Genomic DNA, 19,589 nt, shown 5'->3' with positions numbered 1-19,589 from the left:
TTCACACGTGACCGGACTTTCCATGAGAACTGGACCCTGAAGGGGAGGAGGGGAGGAGGAGGGGTGGGATCACCTCAACTCACCTGAGTGACACTGAGAGCTTTCACTTACCCCCAGTAGACATTAGGGCACCAGTAGAAACACACCAAACCAAGCAACCAACAACAACAACAACGTGGAGACAAACACGGGCCAAGAGTTTAATTAACTTGGAAAAGAAGATTTGAAATAGAAAGCTAAAAGTAAGTCTAGGGAAAGAGGAGATCTTTGATTCAGTTCAGGAAGTTACTTATTTGAAATCCTATTTTTGCAGACACACTGTCTTTACAACCCACCTCCACCCCCAGCTCCTCCCTTTACACTTTCTACTGTCTATCAGAATCAGCTTTTTGTTTGGTGCTGGTCTTTGGCTGGTGTTTCTGCAGACGCCTCCCTGCCTCAAGCTCTCTATGCACCCACATGGAGAGCCTAAGGCAGGGAGGTGTGCACCCCACATAGGCTGGTGGAAGGGCGAGGAGGTTCCAGAATAGGACGATACCTCCAAAAATAATGTACTGCAAATGCAATAAGAAGTTCTCCGACTAAGGTGGTAAACTTTTGGAGAAGACGCCTGACTAGATGATGTGTAGGAAGCAGAAGGACGGAGAGAGGCAGTGGTTGTGGTTTGCATCACCGGCGCACGTGCGGCTAGATCTGACGCAGATGCATAAACCTTGAATCTCTCTTTTTGAAGCAAAAAAGTTGCACATTCAGCTGCTTTCTCTGCAAGAAACGACGAACCGAGCGCTTCTTCCTGCGCGCGAACAAACCGTCGCTGGCCTTTGATTGGCAGCAGTAATTCCTGCAGAAAGGTTTCAGGTTCTTCAAAGCCCCTGTGTCAACACTTTGAATTTACCTGCAGAGTTGCTCTTCTTAAACCGCCGCCTCCGGGCGAAGCTTGACATTTTATCCACCGCAGAGCCTCAAGCAGCTCGTTTTATCTTCAGCAGGGATATCAGCCCACATAATTACCGGCCATAAGCAGCCAAGCGGTGTCCGCTCTCTGACAAAGGACAGAGGTGTTCAGAGGGCTTTGTTTTAACGTCCTGCTCTGTCACGTCTCGCTCACGATTAATGGATTTTTTATTGCTGTTGTCTCCTCTGACTATAAATAAGAGGAGGACAGGCTTTTTAAATGTGCTTAAACTTGTGTTTGAAACAGTAAATCTTGCGTAGGTGCATGAACTTTTCGTCATTCATAAATCACGCGTCGAAGGAGACAGATCGTAGGCGGGCTTTGTTCTTAAATCCCAAAGATTTCCTTTTGCAAATGCACCTTTCGTCAGCTTAATCTGCCCAGAGTGGAAGGACACTAAATTACTGTCAAATCAAAATGATTAATCGCTCGTCCTGTAAAAGCTGAGATCGCTATCCTCGCCTCGTGCAGAAAAAAAGAAAAGGCAGCGGAGAAAGTTCCAGAGGAGACTTTAACAAGATGCTGCATGCTCCATCCTCTCTGAACTCGGCCGAGCCTTTGTCAGGAGCAGTGAATTATGTTGAGCTTAAATGAGAGAGCTGTAAGTCAACTGGTGAAGGAACGTCACAGATGCCTGGGTTAAAATATAGTTTTAGTTCAGGTAGACGCTATTAAACCGGGAGTAATGGATCCGGTTTGATCCTGAGGTCAGTCTAGTGAACGCCAAGTTTTGTCCCTTTTTCTTTCTAAAACATTTGGTGACATTTTTGTTGGTGAAATGTGCTATAAGTGCATTTAAACTATTTCATCTTTTTTGAAAATTTCCACAAACTAGGCATCAGCAACAGTCGTGTAAGACATTTCTTCAGAATCTGCAGACAATATTAAGTCGTTTGTAGAAGAAATACTAGACGTTGTTCTTTGTGACGTTCTGCTGTGACCAAAGATTTAATGTTTAGTATTTTCAGATCACTATGCAGGAACTTCATGAGGCTTGTAAAAAGGGCTGAGAGCAACTAATGTTCTGAGGATTAACCTGATGGTTTAAAAATGTTGCTCATTGTCTGCTGGATGTATAAACAGTAGAGTCTGGCAAAATTAACGGGTTAAAGATTCATTTACAGACTGTAAGTTTGCCTCTTTTTTTGCTGCATTCAAATAAAAAAAAAAAAACGTTCTATGGCAGCAGGATCATGCCATAATTCAAAACTCAGGGTTAAAGTAGCAGTAAAACCCTGCAAGATTAAGATTCTCAGTGTTGATGTGTCAGTTTCTCCTGTAAAATAATCACAATTAAGTATGATTTATGTAGTTGACATGCAAAGAAATCACACTTAAAAAGTTTTAAATGTATGTTAAGGGGATATTTTTCAAGACTGTATATTAACTTGGGGGTGGACAAACATCATGCACTTTGCAAATGCATGATGTTTTTATATTGCAATAAACAAACTTGTTATAGCCAGACTCAACTATCAGAGTATAAGTCTGGTAACGTAACTTCGTGCACAATAAAATTTGTAGGTGAGGACGTTCGTCTAACTTCCAGTCTAGCAACAAACTAAAACAATGATAAATACTGTCCTGGATATTGTTATGAAGGTGTCTCTGCAGTCAGTGCCTCAGTTTCCACAGGGTAAAACTTATTTACTGCTGCTGCACTTTAGACTCTGCTTGCTTTCCACAGCGTTACTGCTGCTTCCTGACATGTGTTAGCACGTTATTAATACTTGACCTAATACCTAATTTCACGAGGCTGCACAGTCTATGTTTTTGTGGATCATAACTTTACTTAAGATTTCAAACATTCATTTCACAGTTAGCTGATACTGATACAACACATGTAGGTTTCTGAAAAGTTTATAATCTTTAAATTCTGATTCGGAAAAATCATGAATTCCACACACATAGCATTTCCTGACAGACTCAACAGTAAGTCTGTGTGTTCGAGTTGTGTTGAGGCTATAAGTAGCATCTAGTGAAAACAAAACAAACTACAACCAATCATTGTTGGAGCAAAAACATTTTACAGTGAAGGGAAAAATTATTACGGAGACCAACTTTACGCACAACAAAAGTTGTAGGTGAGAAGTTCGTCTGGCTTCCAGGCTAGCAACAAACTAAAACAATGATAAATACTGTCCTGATTATTGTTGTGAAGGTGTCTCTGTTGCAGTCAATGTCTCAGTTTTGACAATAAAGTGCATGTTACTGCTCTCCACAGGGTAAAACTTAAATACTGCTGCTCCACTTTAGACTCTGCTTGCTTTCCACAGCGTTACTGCTGCTTTGATCGCGTCCTGATTTCCCAAACTACTGCTGGGCCGAGCTAAACATGTGTTGAGAAAAATGCATGTTATTAATACCTACTGCTATCTAATTTCATGAGGCTGTACAACCTGCTGTTTTCCAGTAGAGGATATGTTTTTTCTGGGGCCTAACTTTACATTTAGGGTCTTGAAACGTTTAAATTTTGAAATTGTAAATCATGAATTCCACACACATAACATTTCCTGACAGACTCAACAACAAGTCAGTCTGTGTGTTTGAGTTGTGTTGAGGCTATAAGTGGCATCTAGTAAAAAAACAAAACAGAAGCTCTGAGTGAGACGTTGGCAGAGGAGGAAACTCTGCTCGCTCAGAGAGGCATTTCCTGACTGTGGAGGTAATCAGGCCCATCAAGGCTCAGACGCAGGAGAATAATCTAACTGCTGCAATAATTAGACCCATTAGTGCTCCCCCTCTATTTCCCCCTTTGAAGAAGCTGCGAGCTGCAGAGCGTTCATTCATCGGAGGAGTGAACAGGAAAGCCCCGGTAGCCGTTACTCCCGTGTTTGTGATTTCTCAGCTCGTTAGGGAAGCAAAATATTACGGCTGCCTATTATTAGATGAGAAGAAATCACCAGGAGCAATCATGTGGGTAATGACATTAGGGAGGGAAGTGAGGGAGGTGACGGAGCGGGATCTTCCCTTGTTATTCCAAAACAGGTCCGACGGCCGAAAGCTAAACTTCCTGGAGTGAGTGGAGGAAAGGTCAGGAAAGACCTGCACATGTTGGTACGGCTAGCTCTATGAGGACCAGTGTTAGTCTATAGACAAAGATGTTTATTAATCATTTTTATCTTTCATAGTCGATGAAAAGTCAACTTAATTATTATTTAGTCAAACTGCAGCTATCAACTTTAATTTTCGGAGCTATTTTATACGTCGTCTTTAGACAAAGAGGCTGCAGAAATATCAGCGTGATGCTCCTTCAAATGTCGTATTCTTCCTCCTCACTGGTAGCCGCAGGGCTTGGAGCAGCTAGCTAGTTTAGCTAGGCTGACGCTAACAATGCCCCTTATCCAATCACATGCAGGGACGCACATTTTGAACAAAGAGGTCATGGATTTTGAATGTCTGATATTCAGATAACATCTTATCACATCAAATAACGTTCTAGTCTCGTCTTGTTATCATCTCGTCATAGTTTTTATCATCAGGTCTTAGTTGTAGCTCGCCAGCGTCTCGTCTTAGTCACAGAAAAAAATTTCGCTGACGAGTATTTTTGCCAAAATGAATGTCCTAAGTATCTAACCCTAACCCTTTACTCTCAGACAGGCCTGTGATGAAGTGAAGGCCGAGCCAAAATGAAGTCCTCCTCTGTTCCTGTAGCGTCTTTGAATCTGAGGAGGAATGCATGAGTGGCTGTGGGGTTGTTTTATTTATGTGTGACACACAAAGGTGGATGATTCTGCTTCTGTCCACAACCCCTCCCCCCCTCCCTCCCCCCCCCTCTACCTGTCAACATTTCTGGCATCATTCATCATCATTACGGTCATTACTGCTTCTTTCCTCTTTCCTCAGGGCTGTTGCTCTGCAGGACACTCTGCAGGAAGTTCTGCAGGACGTTCTGCATCATGCTCTGCAGGAAGTTCTGCATCATGCTCTGCAGGACTTTCTGCAAGACGTTCTACAGTCCTGAGGTCAGCAGCTCCAGCTCCACCCGTGTTCGTGTGCAGAAAGAGAAAAGAAAAGCTCGAGAACACAATTAAAAACACGCCGAGACCACATCGCTCCTTTTTCTTCGTCCCTGCCCAGGACTGTAAAGCATAAAGGGACACTCGCTTCTTCCACCGGTCTGAACCAGCAGCATTATCTCATACTATCTGTGACTGGAATGCAGCTGGAGACCAGAGATAGAAAGAAAGAAGGGAGAATAAGATGGGGGGGCGGTTAAAGGTTTTGCCAGACCAGCTCGGTTTGCCGTGGTGGTGCGGAAAGGAAAGAATGAGTGAGTGGAAGAGGGACGGAGAGAGGGGGGAGAGGGAGGGAGGGGGGTGATCTGCAAAACAAATCAGGGCAGCGTCTACAGTGAGCACACATACAGTCCAACAAACCCTGAAGTCACCACACAGGGAGCGTGACAGCAAACAGCAACGACAACACAAGAAGGAAAAGAAAAAGTTCCTGCTGTCGCTCCGTGCCCGTAGCCATGGCGACAAGCCTCTGGCCAGATGCGTGTCCGGCCGCCAACTCCAGTGCACACTCAGCAAATATGCAACATCTTGTCATGTGACCGTGAGCTGGCCTGGACACAATGCTGACTCTGCTTCTGTGTCTGAGGAGGGAAAGTGTGCACGAAACGTCGGCCGAAGCCAGAGGACGCAGCAAACGGCAAACAGTTGTAGAAAGAAACACAGGATTTATTTACAGGCTGTAGGGTAGCCTCTGTTTGGTTGCATTTAAATGCTGGTTAAAAAAAAAAACATGCCATAATTCAAAACTCAGTGTTTAAAGACATTAAATCTGATAAATAAAAAGGGTTTTGCAAGTCTGGAGTCTGGTTAATCTCCATTTGGTTTTTATTACGGGCCACGTTTGAACCAATCCATAAACAGCTCCATACTGGTATCAGAGTAATGAATTCTGAAACACTAGCGCTGAGGTTTCCTCAACAAGAGCCTCAACTCTTCGTCCTTCAAAGTCATTTTAAAACAGATTTGGTGACAGCAGCTGATTTGCTGTAAACAAACTGGACTCCACGGTGCTCAGACCACTTGTCTTCTGTCCATTGGCGCATAAAGATCCGCCCCCCAACGATCTGATTGGCCCCTGATTGGCAGATCATTGCAGGAGCACGGTCGCTTCCCAACAGAGAGACTCCAGACCTGCTCCAGGAGTTCACTGTTCTTGGAAAGTTTGAAATCTCAAGAATTAAGTTTATAAAAGGTGAAACTGCTTGCTGCTGTATCTATCCATCTATCTATCATCCATCCATCCATCCATCTATCTATCCATCCATCCATCTATCATTCCATCCATCCATCCATCCATCCATCCATCTATCATCCATCTATCATCCATCCATCAATCCATCCATCCATCTATCATCCATCCATCAATCCATCCATCCATCTATCATCCATCTATCATCCATCCATCCATCCATCCATCCATCCATCCATCTATCTATCACCCATCCATCCATCCATCTATCCATCCATCCATCATTCCATCCATCTATCATTCCATCCAGCTATCATCCATCCATCCATCCATCTATCTATCCATCCATCCATCATTCCATCCATCTATCATTCCATCCATCCATCCATCCATCAATCCATCCATCCATCTATCATCCATCCATCCATCCATCCATCCATCTATCATTCCATCCATCCACCCATCCATCCATCCATCTATCTATCCATCCACCCATCATTCCATCCATCTATCATTCCATCCATCCATCCATCCATCCATCCATCCATCTATCATCCATCCATCAATCCATCCATCCATCTATCATCCATCTATCATCCATCCATCCATCCATCTATCATTCCATCCATCCACCCATCCATCTATCATCCATCCATCCATCCACCCATCCATCTATCATCCATCCATCCATCCATCCATCCATCCATCCATCCATCATTCCATCCATCCACCCATCCATCCATCATTCCATCCATCCACCCATCCATCCATCCATCCATCATTCCATCCATCCATCCATCCATCCATCCATCATTCCATCCATCCATCCATCCATCCATCCATCATTCCATCCATCCACCCATCCATCTATCATCCATCCATCCATCCATCCATCATTCCATCCATCCACCCATCCATCTATCATTCCATCCATCCACCCATCCATCAATCATTCCATCCATCCATCTATCCATCCATCCATCATTCCATCCATCCATCCATCCACCCATCTATCCATCTATCCATCCATTTTTTGTAATTAATGATGTCACAGCATTAATCTCATAGATAACTAGTTTTTCAACATTTAAGAGGGATTTAAAAATAACATATCTGTATTACATAATCTCATTTTTTACCTCCATTCACTGCTAGAAATCATTCATCACCAGTAGTGAAAGCCTTTAGTCTCCACAGAATGTGAACACAGCTGCAGCTCATGCTTTCTTTTCTCTTCCGTGAGGAACCAAATCTTAGGAGATGTCTAATATTTCACAACAAATTATCTAAATGAAAACTGTGAAATGAAATTTGGCGCTTAAAAAAAAAAAAAAAACTTGACCTGACTTGATTTGACTTTGGTTCAACGTTCAGCGATAGAAAACAGAAGCAGAGAACATCACGGTGTGTGTCTGCAGCCCCCAAACATCAGAATGTGTGAAAATCCACACATCCATGTTGAGCTGAAAATACAGCACATCGCACAAACGTGGAGAAAACCCTTAAACCCTTTCCATCATGTTGAGGGCCCGTCCTTGGTGTCTGGGCGAAGCCTTCAAATCAAACTCACGCTGGATTTGGAAAGAAGACGTCACATGACTTACAGTACAGAAGCTTTATCTGGATGCAGTCGTAACAACTCTACGCAACAAAGCAACACAAATAGAACTCTGTTTACCGGTAGCCAGGGACGACGGCGTTATCATATCTGCTCTAAGACGCTGACCACAGTGAAACTGAGCCAAAACCACATCCTCTAAATGAGTCATCCAAGGCCACTCATGAACCCTCCAAATATCTAAATGGGAAGCATTAGTAATGAAGTGTTCACTGTCTCAGAGTCTCCCTAGTCCGACCTGAGCCAATCAGAACGCAAGTGTTCACACCTGGTCAATGAATGAATCCCCAGCCAGCACCTGAGACCTGATCTCAGTTTTGTTCTTAGTGTGAAAATAAACACCAACATCATTGTAGCAGATGCTGTCTCTGATGGATCTCTACCTACCGCTGTTTCAGAACCATGAACAGCTGGTTGTTGACTTGGAGACATGATCCAGATTTTGGAACAAGATGGAAAGACTCTCACATGTTAAGTTATTATTTATGTATTCATCCCCGCCCTGACGTTGGTTACTTTAGAGACATATAGTGATCATTTATAATCGTGGTTGTGTGTTTTTTTCTTCTTCTCTGAACGTCTAATTCAAACCTCTGCTTACCCACGAGCAACCCCTGATGAGTAGGTGGTCTTTAATGAGACCCAGGACTCAGAAAGTCCCTGCCGGCCCAGGACAGATGTTACTGCGAGGTCTGAACGGGGGCCTCCTCCGATGAGTGTAATGGGTGTGTAACGTGACGTAAGAGGGAAAAAAAGGGCCCAGAACATTTTGGCCTCGGATAATTTCACCAGCAATTACATGAATGAGCTGACGTGGATGGAGGGAGTGGGGAAGCGGCAGACATGAGGAGACTCTGAGTCAGTGCGCACATTAAGCTGTGAGAAAACCCTGAACCGAATCCAGTATCAGGTGGAAAAACCTTCCTGTCCCTTGTGTCTCGGTTTTCATTAGTCTGAGATGACAGACTCCTGCTATCTGGATGTGACCCAGACGTCTGGATTGGCTGTTACGAATGCTCCACTCTGGCCTGGACAGTTTACCTGAGCTACTCAGCAACCAGGTGACACCATGACTTCTCCAGAGATACTTCATCTGGTTATATGTTGAGGCTTTGACTGGTTGGCAGAAACAGGAAAGATATGCAATAAGGCAACCAAACCTTCATTTTGCCTGGGGCACCCACATGGCTAGAGCTGGCTCTGACTCTAATGACGCATTATTGGTCAGAGACTTGACTAAAAAATGACTAAGCTGCCGTTATTCTTTGTTGGCGTGGTCTGCAGGGAGCGGCAGATACAACTGTTAGTAGCTGTAGCACAGAGGAGGACGAGAGGCCTGGTGAGCGTCCTTCTTTCCAGCTCCGCGCCATTTTTAAACTTGTAGGCGTGACTTTTTTTGTTGACTCCGCCATATTGGCAGGAAAACTCTGAGTTCAAGTGAATGGAGCCAGAGCTGATTTCAAGAAATCAGAGTTTACTGCGCACTCTAAACAGATAGAAATTGACCAGTACAAGGCAAAACTCCACAGATTCCCGTAATCCCCATCTGCCGTCTTGAGTGATCCTTGGGAATCCTATAAAACCATTTCCTCTTTGCTAGTCCCTGACTATTCTGGCATCCTGGGCCGCAACAACTGTCGACCATTTTTGGATGTAACTGGTACAAGATAAGTTAGTTAGCTGCTGCAGTTGTCAACCGAATAGTAATTCAAAAAGCGCGCTTTCCTGCCAATATGGCGGTGTTGTGATTGCCGATGCAGGGTGATGTCAGCTACCGGAGCTCTATGTGAGTCTGGTAACACGGGGTTTGGATTCTGTTATCAACAACCAATCATGTTGCAAAGACATTCAACTTCATGGCATTCAGATGACATTCACGACTCATCCTATTGAGCCGGCACCACACAATTTGATTGGCCCGACAGATCTTTGCTCAGCTCCCAACGGAGCAACTCCAGACCAACTTTCTGTTCTTGGTTCTGAAACAACAGTAGGTAGAGATCCAGAAGAGACAGCAGATGCTACAGTATTTTACTGCGCCACAAACTGAAACTGAGATCAGATCTGAAGTGGTGGCTGGGGACGCATGAACACAGGTACGATGTCGTTCAGACAAACTTGTATCTTCTGATTGTGCGTACATTCCTTGCAGTCGTCTTATATTTTCAATAAGTTCGTTATTTGAGTCCAGCAGCGTATCAGCAGCTCCGGGTGGACGACGTGCTGAAACACGGTCTTGTAATCCTCTCTTTACAGCAGTTTGTTTTTCATCGCCGCTCCGACAGAGCGAGCGGCTGCTCGGCGTATCAGCATTTCTTCGTGTCAGATGCTCAGCCGCTCCGTCTTTGGGTCTGTCAGCTCCTCTCAAGATTTAATGTACAACTCAATTAGGTCATGACGGGTGGGGGTTTGGGGTGGGGGTTCGGGGTGGGGGTTGGTTGGCAGGTGTCAGGTGTCAGGTGGTCAGTGGGTGGTTGTCTGCCAGCGCTCAGAGAGAGAGATCTCTTTTAGCTCGATGAGACCAGCCTCTGTTTCTTTTTTTTTTCTTTTTAACATTCTTTCTCAGACACAGACTACTTTTAACAACCGTCAAGCCTCACGCTCCAACCAGATGGTGATCAGTCAGCACCACAGACTGTTATTACTGTCTAATCAAATTGCCAGAAAGCATCGGAGCTGCCGCTCTACACCACATTTAGTTCCCCTAAGTGCTACTTACTCACCCAAACACTCCAAATTCTTTTTTTTTTTTTTTTTTTGGATGATGCTTTCCATCACGTCTCGATGCTAGCTCGGTGTATAGAGCACACGTGGCCACACACACAAACAAACAAACTGGTTAACCCGTAATGAGTGCATTTGAGACACACGCACACGGTTTAAGGGCATTTTCCGGTAACGTTCCTGCACCGTGGGCACATTCCTTAACGTACAGGGCTGCATGTACACCGACAGCCTGGCATCAATCAGCCAGCTGCAGCCCAACGAGGGCACATGCTCCCGTTCCTAATGTTTAGACAAACACCAGAAGGTTCAGTTCAATTCAGAGCGGCCGGTCGATTCCTCCCCGTGGCGTCGCTCTGTGATCAATCGCTGACACCAAAAGTGTGTTTCCTGCTCCAGAGAGAAACTGACTCACGCATAATCTGAGCGTGTAGGAAGTCTGTATGCAAAACAAACCCAACGCTGACTAATAATGTACATGAATCCATGCTAGTCTAGACGTCTTATCTCTCCATTGTAATCATTCAGGGGATTTCGAATAGGTGCAACAGGTGTGCATTACAGGTATGTGAGTGTGGGAGTCAGGTTTGTCATTGGAAAAACAGCGCGACACACGGCGAGGCAGTAAAGCAGAGTTGGTTCAGGAAGCGGGGAAATAAAAGTGGAACCGACCGCCGTGTGTAATTATCACCACAGAGCTCTGCTGCAGACACAAGGACGGTTAAATGAAACAAACATTTTTTTATTTAAATGCATCCAGATGAATTAGCGGGGAGTTTTACGAAGGTCTAAACTTCACGTCGAATACTTGAGGGATCTGTGGCCTAGTGTGCAGAGAAGCAGCTCGTAAAGGTCGTCCACCGATGTCCACGGCTGAGGAGCCTTGAGCAATACGTGCATGGAAGCTACAACAGAGTAGCTCCTCTAAAGTGAAGCCAAAGCAAACAGAGCTCCCCCTGGTGGCTGGCTGCAGTATAGGTCATAAGCTCCACCCCCTCCATGTTAGTGGGCGGGGCTTGGGCCAAACTAAAACACTAAAATACACGTCATATAATTTTTTTCAAGGATGGTTTCTGTCACTTGAGGTAGTTAATATAATGTTGACGCATGTTCAGGTGTCAATTTTTTGGATAAGTTTTGTTTTAGTTATTTGACGCTAAAGAAACAGGATGTGACATAATGGCGGCTATCACAGGAGAAGTGAATAACATTTAAACCATCTTGTGACAGTTCAATGTTCTGCTGGGAAACTTCTGGACCTGTGGGATGATCCACAGAGGCCCCTCCCCTCAAAGCCCCCCCACCAACACACACAGGACACCCTCAGAAGGCCCATGTCCATTCTCTGATGAGTCACCACAAGAGAGACCTGCACAATATTAGGATAATCATAATGCTATGGCGGATCTGTGTTTATAAGGCGAAGAAAACTGTGTGACCATTTGCACAGTATTCGGGGGGGGGGGCAGGTGAGGGGACGGCTCATTCCTTCAACACATGGAAAAAGTGACCATGAGGAAGTGAGAGGGAAGCTGAGCGCTCTGTGGTTCTAAGACGTCCTCCTGGTTTCTAGGAATTCAGAGCCTCTGGTCTCTCGTACAATAACAAACACATATAATGGACGTAATGTTTACGCCCCTGTGTTAAATATAAACGTCATTTGAGCTACCTACACTGGCTGTGATGTATTGTCCATTTAAAAACGAGCAGGTGAAAAACACGTATGATTTATTGATGCTTCACTGGAGCAATGAAAACAGCGACTTCCACTGAAAATGACTTGTAACCTGGAGTTTTTTCCAGACAGTTCAAACGTCCCCGTCTATATGTCTGCTAGGAGACCTCTCTGTAGCTGAATCGCCGCTGAAACATGAATATATCATAGTTCAATTCAAAGGTACTTGGAGGAGGGAAAGGTCAAAACTTCAGCTACACTTTTAGTAACTACGACTTGACCTTCTTTAGTTTATCAGAAGTTCTTAGAAATGCAAAGGTCAGAGCCGCAATAAAAGCCACGAACAAAACAATCAAAGGAGCAATGATTTATTTAGACGTTGCACATGAATTTAACAGTTTTCCCCCATAAATTAACAACATTGTAAAATTAAATAGCTATATTCAAACTGCACGTGAGTTTAAATGAGGTTTCGACATTAAAACGTTTCAGTATTTTGATCAACGGCGCGAGAGAAGCAACGAGGCAGAGAGAGATTAGAGTCGATTAATACAAACAGGGACAATCCCTGTCAGAGAGGAATCAATGGAGACTGATAACTGGACCGACTGTTTCTATTGATCCCATCAGTCGGCACAGTGAGGCGTGAACGCCGACCACGACAAGACATTGATCCGGTGTTTGCTGCACGTGGAGCTGTGACCTGTGAGGACGTAAAACTAGAGGCCGCTCTGACGCACCGCCGCAGCGACTCAGTCAGGCTTTTATTTTTGCTAATTTGCCCGGCAGCGGCCGAGGTGTTTGTGTTTGAGGAGGAGGAGGAGGAGGAGGAGGAGGAGGAGGAGGGGTGGGACTGGGAGGTCCGGCAATGAAATGCGAGATCTGAGATTCCTTGCAGGACTGAGAGCGCACGGGGGCGTCACAAGGTCCAGCAGTCAGGAAGGAAAGGGCTGGTTGTTGGCATGGATGCTGCAGGAGAACGAACACACACACACACACACACACACACACACACACTGACTGCAGGGGGTTGTGTAACAGCGGCAGCCTTTAAAGAGCGTGTGCAGTCAGGTGGGAAATTCCCCGGTCACAGTCCCGGCATTCCAAAGGAACCGAGTTACCGCCGCCCCGCACATCCAAGCGCGGGTCAGGTGGCGCGTTACTGTCGCCCCTTTTCCTGCGTGCGTCGATAAACGAGGAGGAAATCCACAAAAAGAAAAGAAAGAAAAAGTGGGGTTAGGTCAAGTTTGTGACCCTTCCCCCTCGAGTTTCTCGCAACCCAAGACAGGACGGGACGGGGAGTGCGTGCGTCAGCTCGCTGTCGGACAAATAACACAAACACAACAACAACAACAGGTTAGTCTGGCGTCTGACCCCCACACGGGACAAGATCACGGGCCTGTAGCAGACGCCACGGTGCAGGACTTCTTCCCTACAAAGCAGCTAAATATTATCTGACTCCGTCTCACACTTTCCCTGAAGGTTTCAGTCACAGAATAAATATGATTATCTTTCTCCTTCAGGCCCGTTTGAAGGCGAGTCTCCAGCTCTGATGAAGTTGCGCGATCTGACACAGAAAAGTGGGTTAAGGTCACGGCGTGATAAGTCTCTGCCAAAGTCTGACAAGCAAACTTTGAGTGTGTGAGATAAGATGTGGGTGTTACAGTGTGTGTGTGTTACAGCGTTTGTGTGTGTGTGTGTGTCAGGCGCTGGACAGCATCGTGGATGTGAAGATCTGCTGCAGTATTTGGGGGATCTGCTTGGTGTCCATGGCAACGAAGGATCTCCCCGCTGGAAGCGTCCTCTGGAGCCTGAAACGAGGACAGAAAGGAGTTCAGACAGAGCGAGCGCTTGTTTGCTGCGTGGAGCGGCGCTCGACGACGGAGTACAGTGTGTGAATGAGAGGGCTGTTATCGACGTGGGGGGGGAGGGGCGGGGTTTAGAAACAAGACAACTCGCTACCTTCGATGAATTTTAATCATCTGCATAAACCCACGTCCTCTGACGGCTCTATTCCTTTGTCCTTGAATTCTATTTCCAGGGTGGGGTATCGCTATGGATCTCTTGAATTGCATTTGCACAATATCTTTGCCTTGCATACGGCTTTGCGTTCGTGCAGCTCTTCTCTGTCGTCGTATCATTTAAACCTGATCAGCTTTCAGGTCTGACAGTGCTCTCAGAGTTGGAGCTTCTGTCTTGTTTCAGATCTTCTTCACACGTGGACTACCGTAATTTCCAGACTATAAGCCGCTACTTTTTTCACAGGCTTTGAACCTTGCGGCCTAAACAATGATGCGGCTGATCTATAGATTTTTATGGGCTAACGGCCTCCAGGGGGCGTTCTAGCGGGAAGTGCAAAAGCGACACTGACAGGTGGAAGAGATAATGCGCTGAAGAAGATGCTAGATTGACCGTGTTTTAAACGTTTTAAACAGTCATTTTACACATTGTGCACACACCCTCATGGAAAACACACAAAGAAAAGCATATGATGCAGCTTTTAAGTTAAAGGCAATCCATCTGGCTATCGAAGAAGTAAATAGAGCTGCTGCACGTTAGTTTGGCATCAATGAATCAATGGTGACAGCAGCGTGTTACTGCTGTGTTACAGACATTGTTCGAAAAAAAGCATTTATTTAATTAAAAATGAAAAAAATCTTTGTGTGTACCATCTCTCTGTGTAAATATCTCATGTTACAATGTGGACACCTGTGGCTTATAGACAAGTGTGGCTTATACAATTTAATTTTTTTTTTAAAAATAAGTTGGTGGGGCTTATATCCAGGTGTGCTCAATAGTCCGGATATTACGGTAATTGCGCTGCACAGCCTCGCAAGGTTTTGTCATGCAAAACCAGTATCGTGAGATAGGATAGGGTGCAGGGAATGTAAAATTGCACGACTCTATAACGCTCTTTCCATAACTAGATGCTCCATGCTTCTGGGTCAACACAGAGGCAGCAACCTCCACAGCCAAAAAATGAAGCTAACGTGAAGCGCTAAAGGCTGCAGCTCCTGAAACGTCCTCTAGATTTTGGAGGTTTTGGTCCTCGTGGCTAAATACTCCATTTATGACAACTGTACGTGGAGAGTCTTTATAAAACTCTGACCTGTCTGAATTTTGTAAAGATTGCTTTCAGTGTCAGGTCCTCACAAGTAGCTAGCTGTCTTTAGGATCAGCTCCACTCATGCTCCACCATTTACACCATTTTTAAATGTGTCAGGTGGAGTCAGATGTTGCCAAGATGGAGATGGCTGGAGACACAACACTGAGCTTCAAAACAGCTCTTTAGATCCATCTTTATGTACAGTCTATGCTTATTGTATTATTCTTGAGCCTTGTCTTCACACTGGAGTTAAAGGGCTGTTCTCTTTGGCTGCTTCCTGGTCTCTTTCACTGTTTTAGCTTCTATCTTGCCCCATGACGAAAGTACAAAACAGGTTAGTGCATTCTGAGCATGAAGCCAGCAGCTTTTCAGACACTCAGCAGAGAGGATGCATGAGTGGCCAGGGGCTCCAGAAAAAGCCTGGAGCAGGACAGCAATAAGGAGGAGGAGCAGACTTAAGAATGAACTTAGTCCTCTTTTGTTCTTCCTGCAGAGTTCAGGACTTAATCTGAGATGAGACAACAGAGGACGGGAGGACGAGCAGCAGGCGGGAACACGAGCAGACCTCAGCTAGACTAAACTGGATGGCTACTGTTTCACTTAACTTTGAAGTGTGGTTTTTCTTTATTGGTTCTGGATGACTGGCAGCAGTCTAGATTAACTCAGAGTAGAGAATCTTTTCAGACTGACTTCTTTATTACATGGGATGTTGACGTTTAAATACCTTGAAGTCCCTTTATTCTGCTTTCAAACCTCCCCTCTACGGCGTCTTCCCCACTATCCGCCTCCTCACCTTTCAGCCTGATCGCCGAGGGAGCCGATGAAGATGGCGAAGGCGTTGACCTGCGGGTCGGACGTCAACACCTGGGCGAAGCGCTCGGGCCGGATGCCGTAGCGCTCCAGGTTGGCGTCGCTCAGAACCACCACGAAGTGCTCGTCGGCCTCTTCTCGCGCCAGCTCCTTGATGCTGGCCTCGGTGCCCTCCAGAGTGTAGTCGCCGCTCATGCAGAACTGAGAGTGGGCGTGCATGGTCTGCAGGGAGAGGAAGATGCAACCTGTTTGTTAGCGGCTGCAGGAAAGAGGGAGGAAGGCAGGTTTGGTAAGATGGCTTCTATTCCAACGCCACAACATTTTTAAACTTGACTTCAAACAGGTCCTAGCCTGGTGTGGCCAGATCTAGTTCTTATCAGATAATGAGTTTGGTAACACTCCATTTGGATTCCGTTATGGGGCGTGTCTCAACTGATACAGAGAAAAACATACCGCTGCATAAAATTAACAGTTCTGCAACCAGTCAGAGTGAACTTGTTGCAAAATAGATTTTCAACTTCATGCCGTTCAGATGAAGTTCATGACTACATCAATGTTACTCTTCGGCCCATGACCATGGACTTTCCGCCACAACAATTTAGTCAGTGGGGTAAGTTTGTCTGGTCAATACCTGCATATTCTAAAAGAAAATGTCAGGACATCTGTCCATGAGCTGAATGTGAAGAGAAACTGGGTCATGCAGCAAGACAACGAGAACCAAGAACACAAGTGGTTCTACAAAAGAACGGTTAAAGAAGAACAAGATGAATGTTTAGGAACGGCCAAGTCAAAGTCCTGACCTTAATCCAATAGAAATGTTGTGGAAGGACCTGAAGCAAGCAGTTGATGTGAGGAAACCCACCAACATCTCAGAACTGAAGTGGTTCTGTTCTGAGGAATGGGCTAAAATTCCTCCACGCTGCTGTAGACCACTGATCAACTCTGTATGGGGGGGTAGGCACATCAGTATCCAAGTCTACCATGAACAAAAGACGCCCCAAGAGCAAATACAGAGGGTTTATCACAGGCTGCAACCCATTGGCATCTTCTGACCTCTCATTCGTGGCTCGTTGGTCTAGGGGTATGATTCTCGCTTAGGGTGTGAGAGGTCCCGGGTTCAAATCCCGGACGAGCCCACATATTGGGACCTTGACTTTGTTTAGACGTGCTTTAGTTTGTCTCTGAAGAGAAACTGGGTCATGCAGCAAGACAACGAGCCCAAGAACACAAGTGGTTCTACACAGTTAAAGAAGAACAAGATGAATGTTTAGGAACGACCAAGTCAAAGTCCTGACCTTAATCCAACAGAAATGTTGTGGAAGGACCTGAAGCAAACAGTTGATGTGAGGAAACCCACCAACATCTCAGAACTGAAGCAATGAAGCTAAAATTCCTCCAAGCTGCTGTAGACCACTGGTCAGCAGTTACTGGAAATGTTTAGTTGGTGTTATTGCTGAAAACAAGGGCTCGCTTAATTCTGAAACTCACAGATTTGAACAAATTATTCATTTTCTTCAATAAACACTTCAGTTTCTTGTGTTTGATTGGCTTTTTGTCTTTTTTCAGGACTTGTGTGAAAACCCGCTGAAGTTTTGAGCCATTTTTATTCAGAAATGTAAAAAGTTCTGCAGGTTGCATGAAACATTTTAGTGCCTCTGTACAGTTCAGCAGCATTTCAACAAAGACTTGACAGAAACAAATAAAGGAATGTGTAGGTAAGGTATGTATGTATGTATTGCAATAATTAATACACATTTGTAAAACATGACTGGACCAATTCTGAACCTTGTACCTTGAGGACTTTGAGTCTCTGTTTGTCATTCTTGGGGGCTTTGTCCGCTCGGACCAGCTCGATGTCGTAGCCGTCGCCTGAGTGGCCGACGATGTCGTACTGTGTGGAGAGACGAAGCAGGAGACGTGAAAAATACAGTCAAACAAATTACAGTATTTACTGTTATTAACTGTTACGCAACGACTCAGGCTTTTACGTAACACATTAACGTCCAGACACGCCACCTAGAATAGAACACTGTCTGAAGTGTGAAGGCGCAGGTGTGATGGAGCGGAAACACTAGATGGTGGCCAGCTCCACCCAGCCCTCGCTGCAGTATGTTAGCCTTGTCAAAGGTGTACACGCCTCCCATAAAACCATCCATCATAAGTGACTTACATAAGGCCAGGTCAGGCTGGCGCTGTGGGCTCAGGTGTAAATGTGAGAGCTATGTCTAATAATGGCAGTGGTGGTCAGAGGTATGTGACTGTTTGTCGCTGTTGCTGGGCAAAAAGTTTCTTCTTTTTTATCATTTTTTTGTACTTTTTTGTTGGTTTTCACTCAGAATTTCATTCAAAATACTACTACTAATAAAAAGCTATTATCAGATGATATTTCTCATTCCACGGCACTGATGTGGCTCTTCCATTCCGGTCCATCTGTGGCTCGTGAATGAGACGCCTCAGACCCGGTGTAATAAATACGACGGAAACTATAAAGTGACAAATTCTTGGGACTAATGTTGCGTCGTGTCACCTCTATTTACACGCACCGATACCAACGCGACCACTAATGATGATAATGACACACATGGCAACGCTGCATGTGGTAATGGCGCAGGGTGCAGGTGCGTGTTCCTCGTGTGTTATCGGATGAACTTTTACGTAAGGAGTCAGAGCAGTCAGACCGACGTTGACGCTCCGATGCGTGTGATGTGTGATATGTGATCAGTGTTGGGTTGAGTGTCACGCAGGGGCCAAGAAGTCTGTCTCCCTTCAACCATGTTGCACACACTCATGTCTCCCCCCTTTGCCTCCCCCGTCTCTCCCTCCATCCTTTCAGTGATTCTACTCTCATGGCTCCAGTTAGGATCAGGACATCATTTAAAACTGAAATTGTTTTTCAAGTCTGTCGTCGAATGTTTTCATAATTTTCCAGGTTTGAAACCGTGTCAATGGTGATCTGAAAACTGATGCATGTTCACCGACCAGCCATAACATTATGACCACCTTCCTAATATTGTGTAGGTCTCCCTTGTGGTGAGTCATCAGAGAACGGACATGGGCCTTCTGAGGGTGTCCTGCGGTGTTAGTGGGGGGCCTTTGAGGGGAGGGGCCTCTGTGGATCATCCCACAGATACTTGATCAGTTTGGGATCTAGTGAATTTGGAGGCCAGGTCAACACCTTGAGATGTTCTTAATGTTTTTTTGAGTGTTTTTGCTTTCTTGGACACTTCGTGATGGCAGCAGCCATTGCTATGGGGTGGGGGTGCCTGGTCTGGTCTAGGTGGGTGCTACATGTCTAAGTAACATCCACATGAATGATTGCCAGATCCAAAAGTTTCCCAGCAGAACACTGAATTGTCACCAGGTTGGATCATGAGTGGAGCTGAAGCTGCAACGCCCTTAACTTTGCATAACTTAAGGCCTTGATATCATTTAAACAGGTCAGTCTTAATGTGAAGGTCTATGGGGATTGACTCACTTCTGGTGCAAGCCTCTA

The 19,589-nt window shown here is 45.3% G+C and overlaps 1 protein-coding gene across 1 annotated transcript in view; it reads right to left on the bottom strand.

The window, feature by feature from the left end:
- Positions 1 to 12,385: 12,385 nt before the first annotated feature.
- vwa8 (von Willebrand factor A domain containing 8) overlaps positions 12,386 to 19,589 on the bottom strand; it is a 75,297-nt gene continuing 68,093 nt past the window's right edge. The window contains exons 43-45 of the mRNA XM_084545073.1: positions 17,889 to 17,987; positions 16,080 to 16,318; positions 12,386 to 13,991 (exon numbers count right to left, since the gene is read on the bottom strand). Of these exons, the coding sequence (XP_084401199.1) occupies positions 13,883 to 13,991; positions 16,080 to 16,318; positions 17,889 to 17,987 (447 nt within the window). The 3' untranslated portion in view covers positions 12,386 to 13,882. The remainder of the gene's footprint in view (positions 13,992 to 16,079; positions 16,319 to 17,888; positions 17,988 to 19,589) is intronic.

This window comes from Chelon labrosus, assembly GCF_963514085.1.
Source record: "Chelon labrosus genome assembly, chromosome: 5".
In the NCBI taxonomy this organism is placed as follows: Eukaryota; Metazoa; Chordata; class Actinopteri; order Mugiliformes; family Mugilidae; genus Chelon; species Chelon labrosus.
The sequence above is the reverse complement of the archived record's forward strand: the minus strand, read 5'-3'. Positions and strand labels throughout refer to the sequence as shown.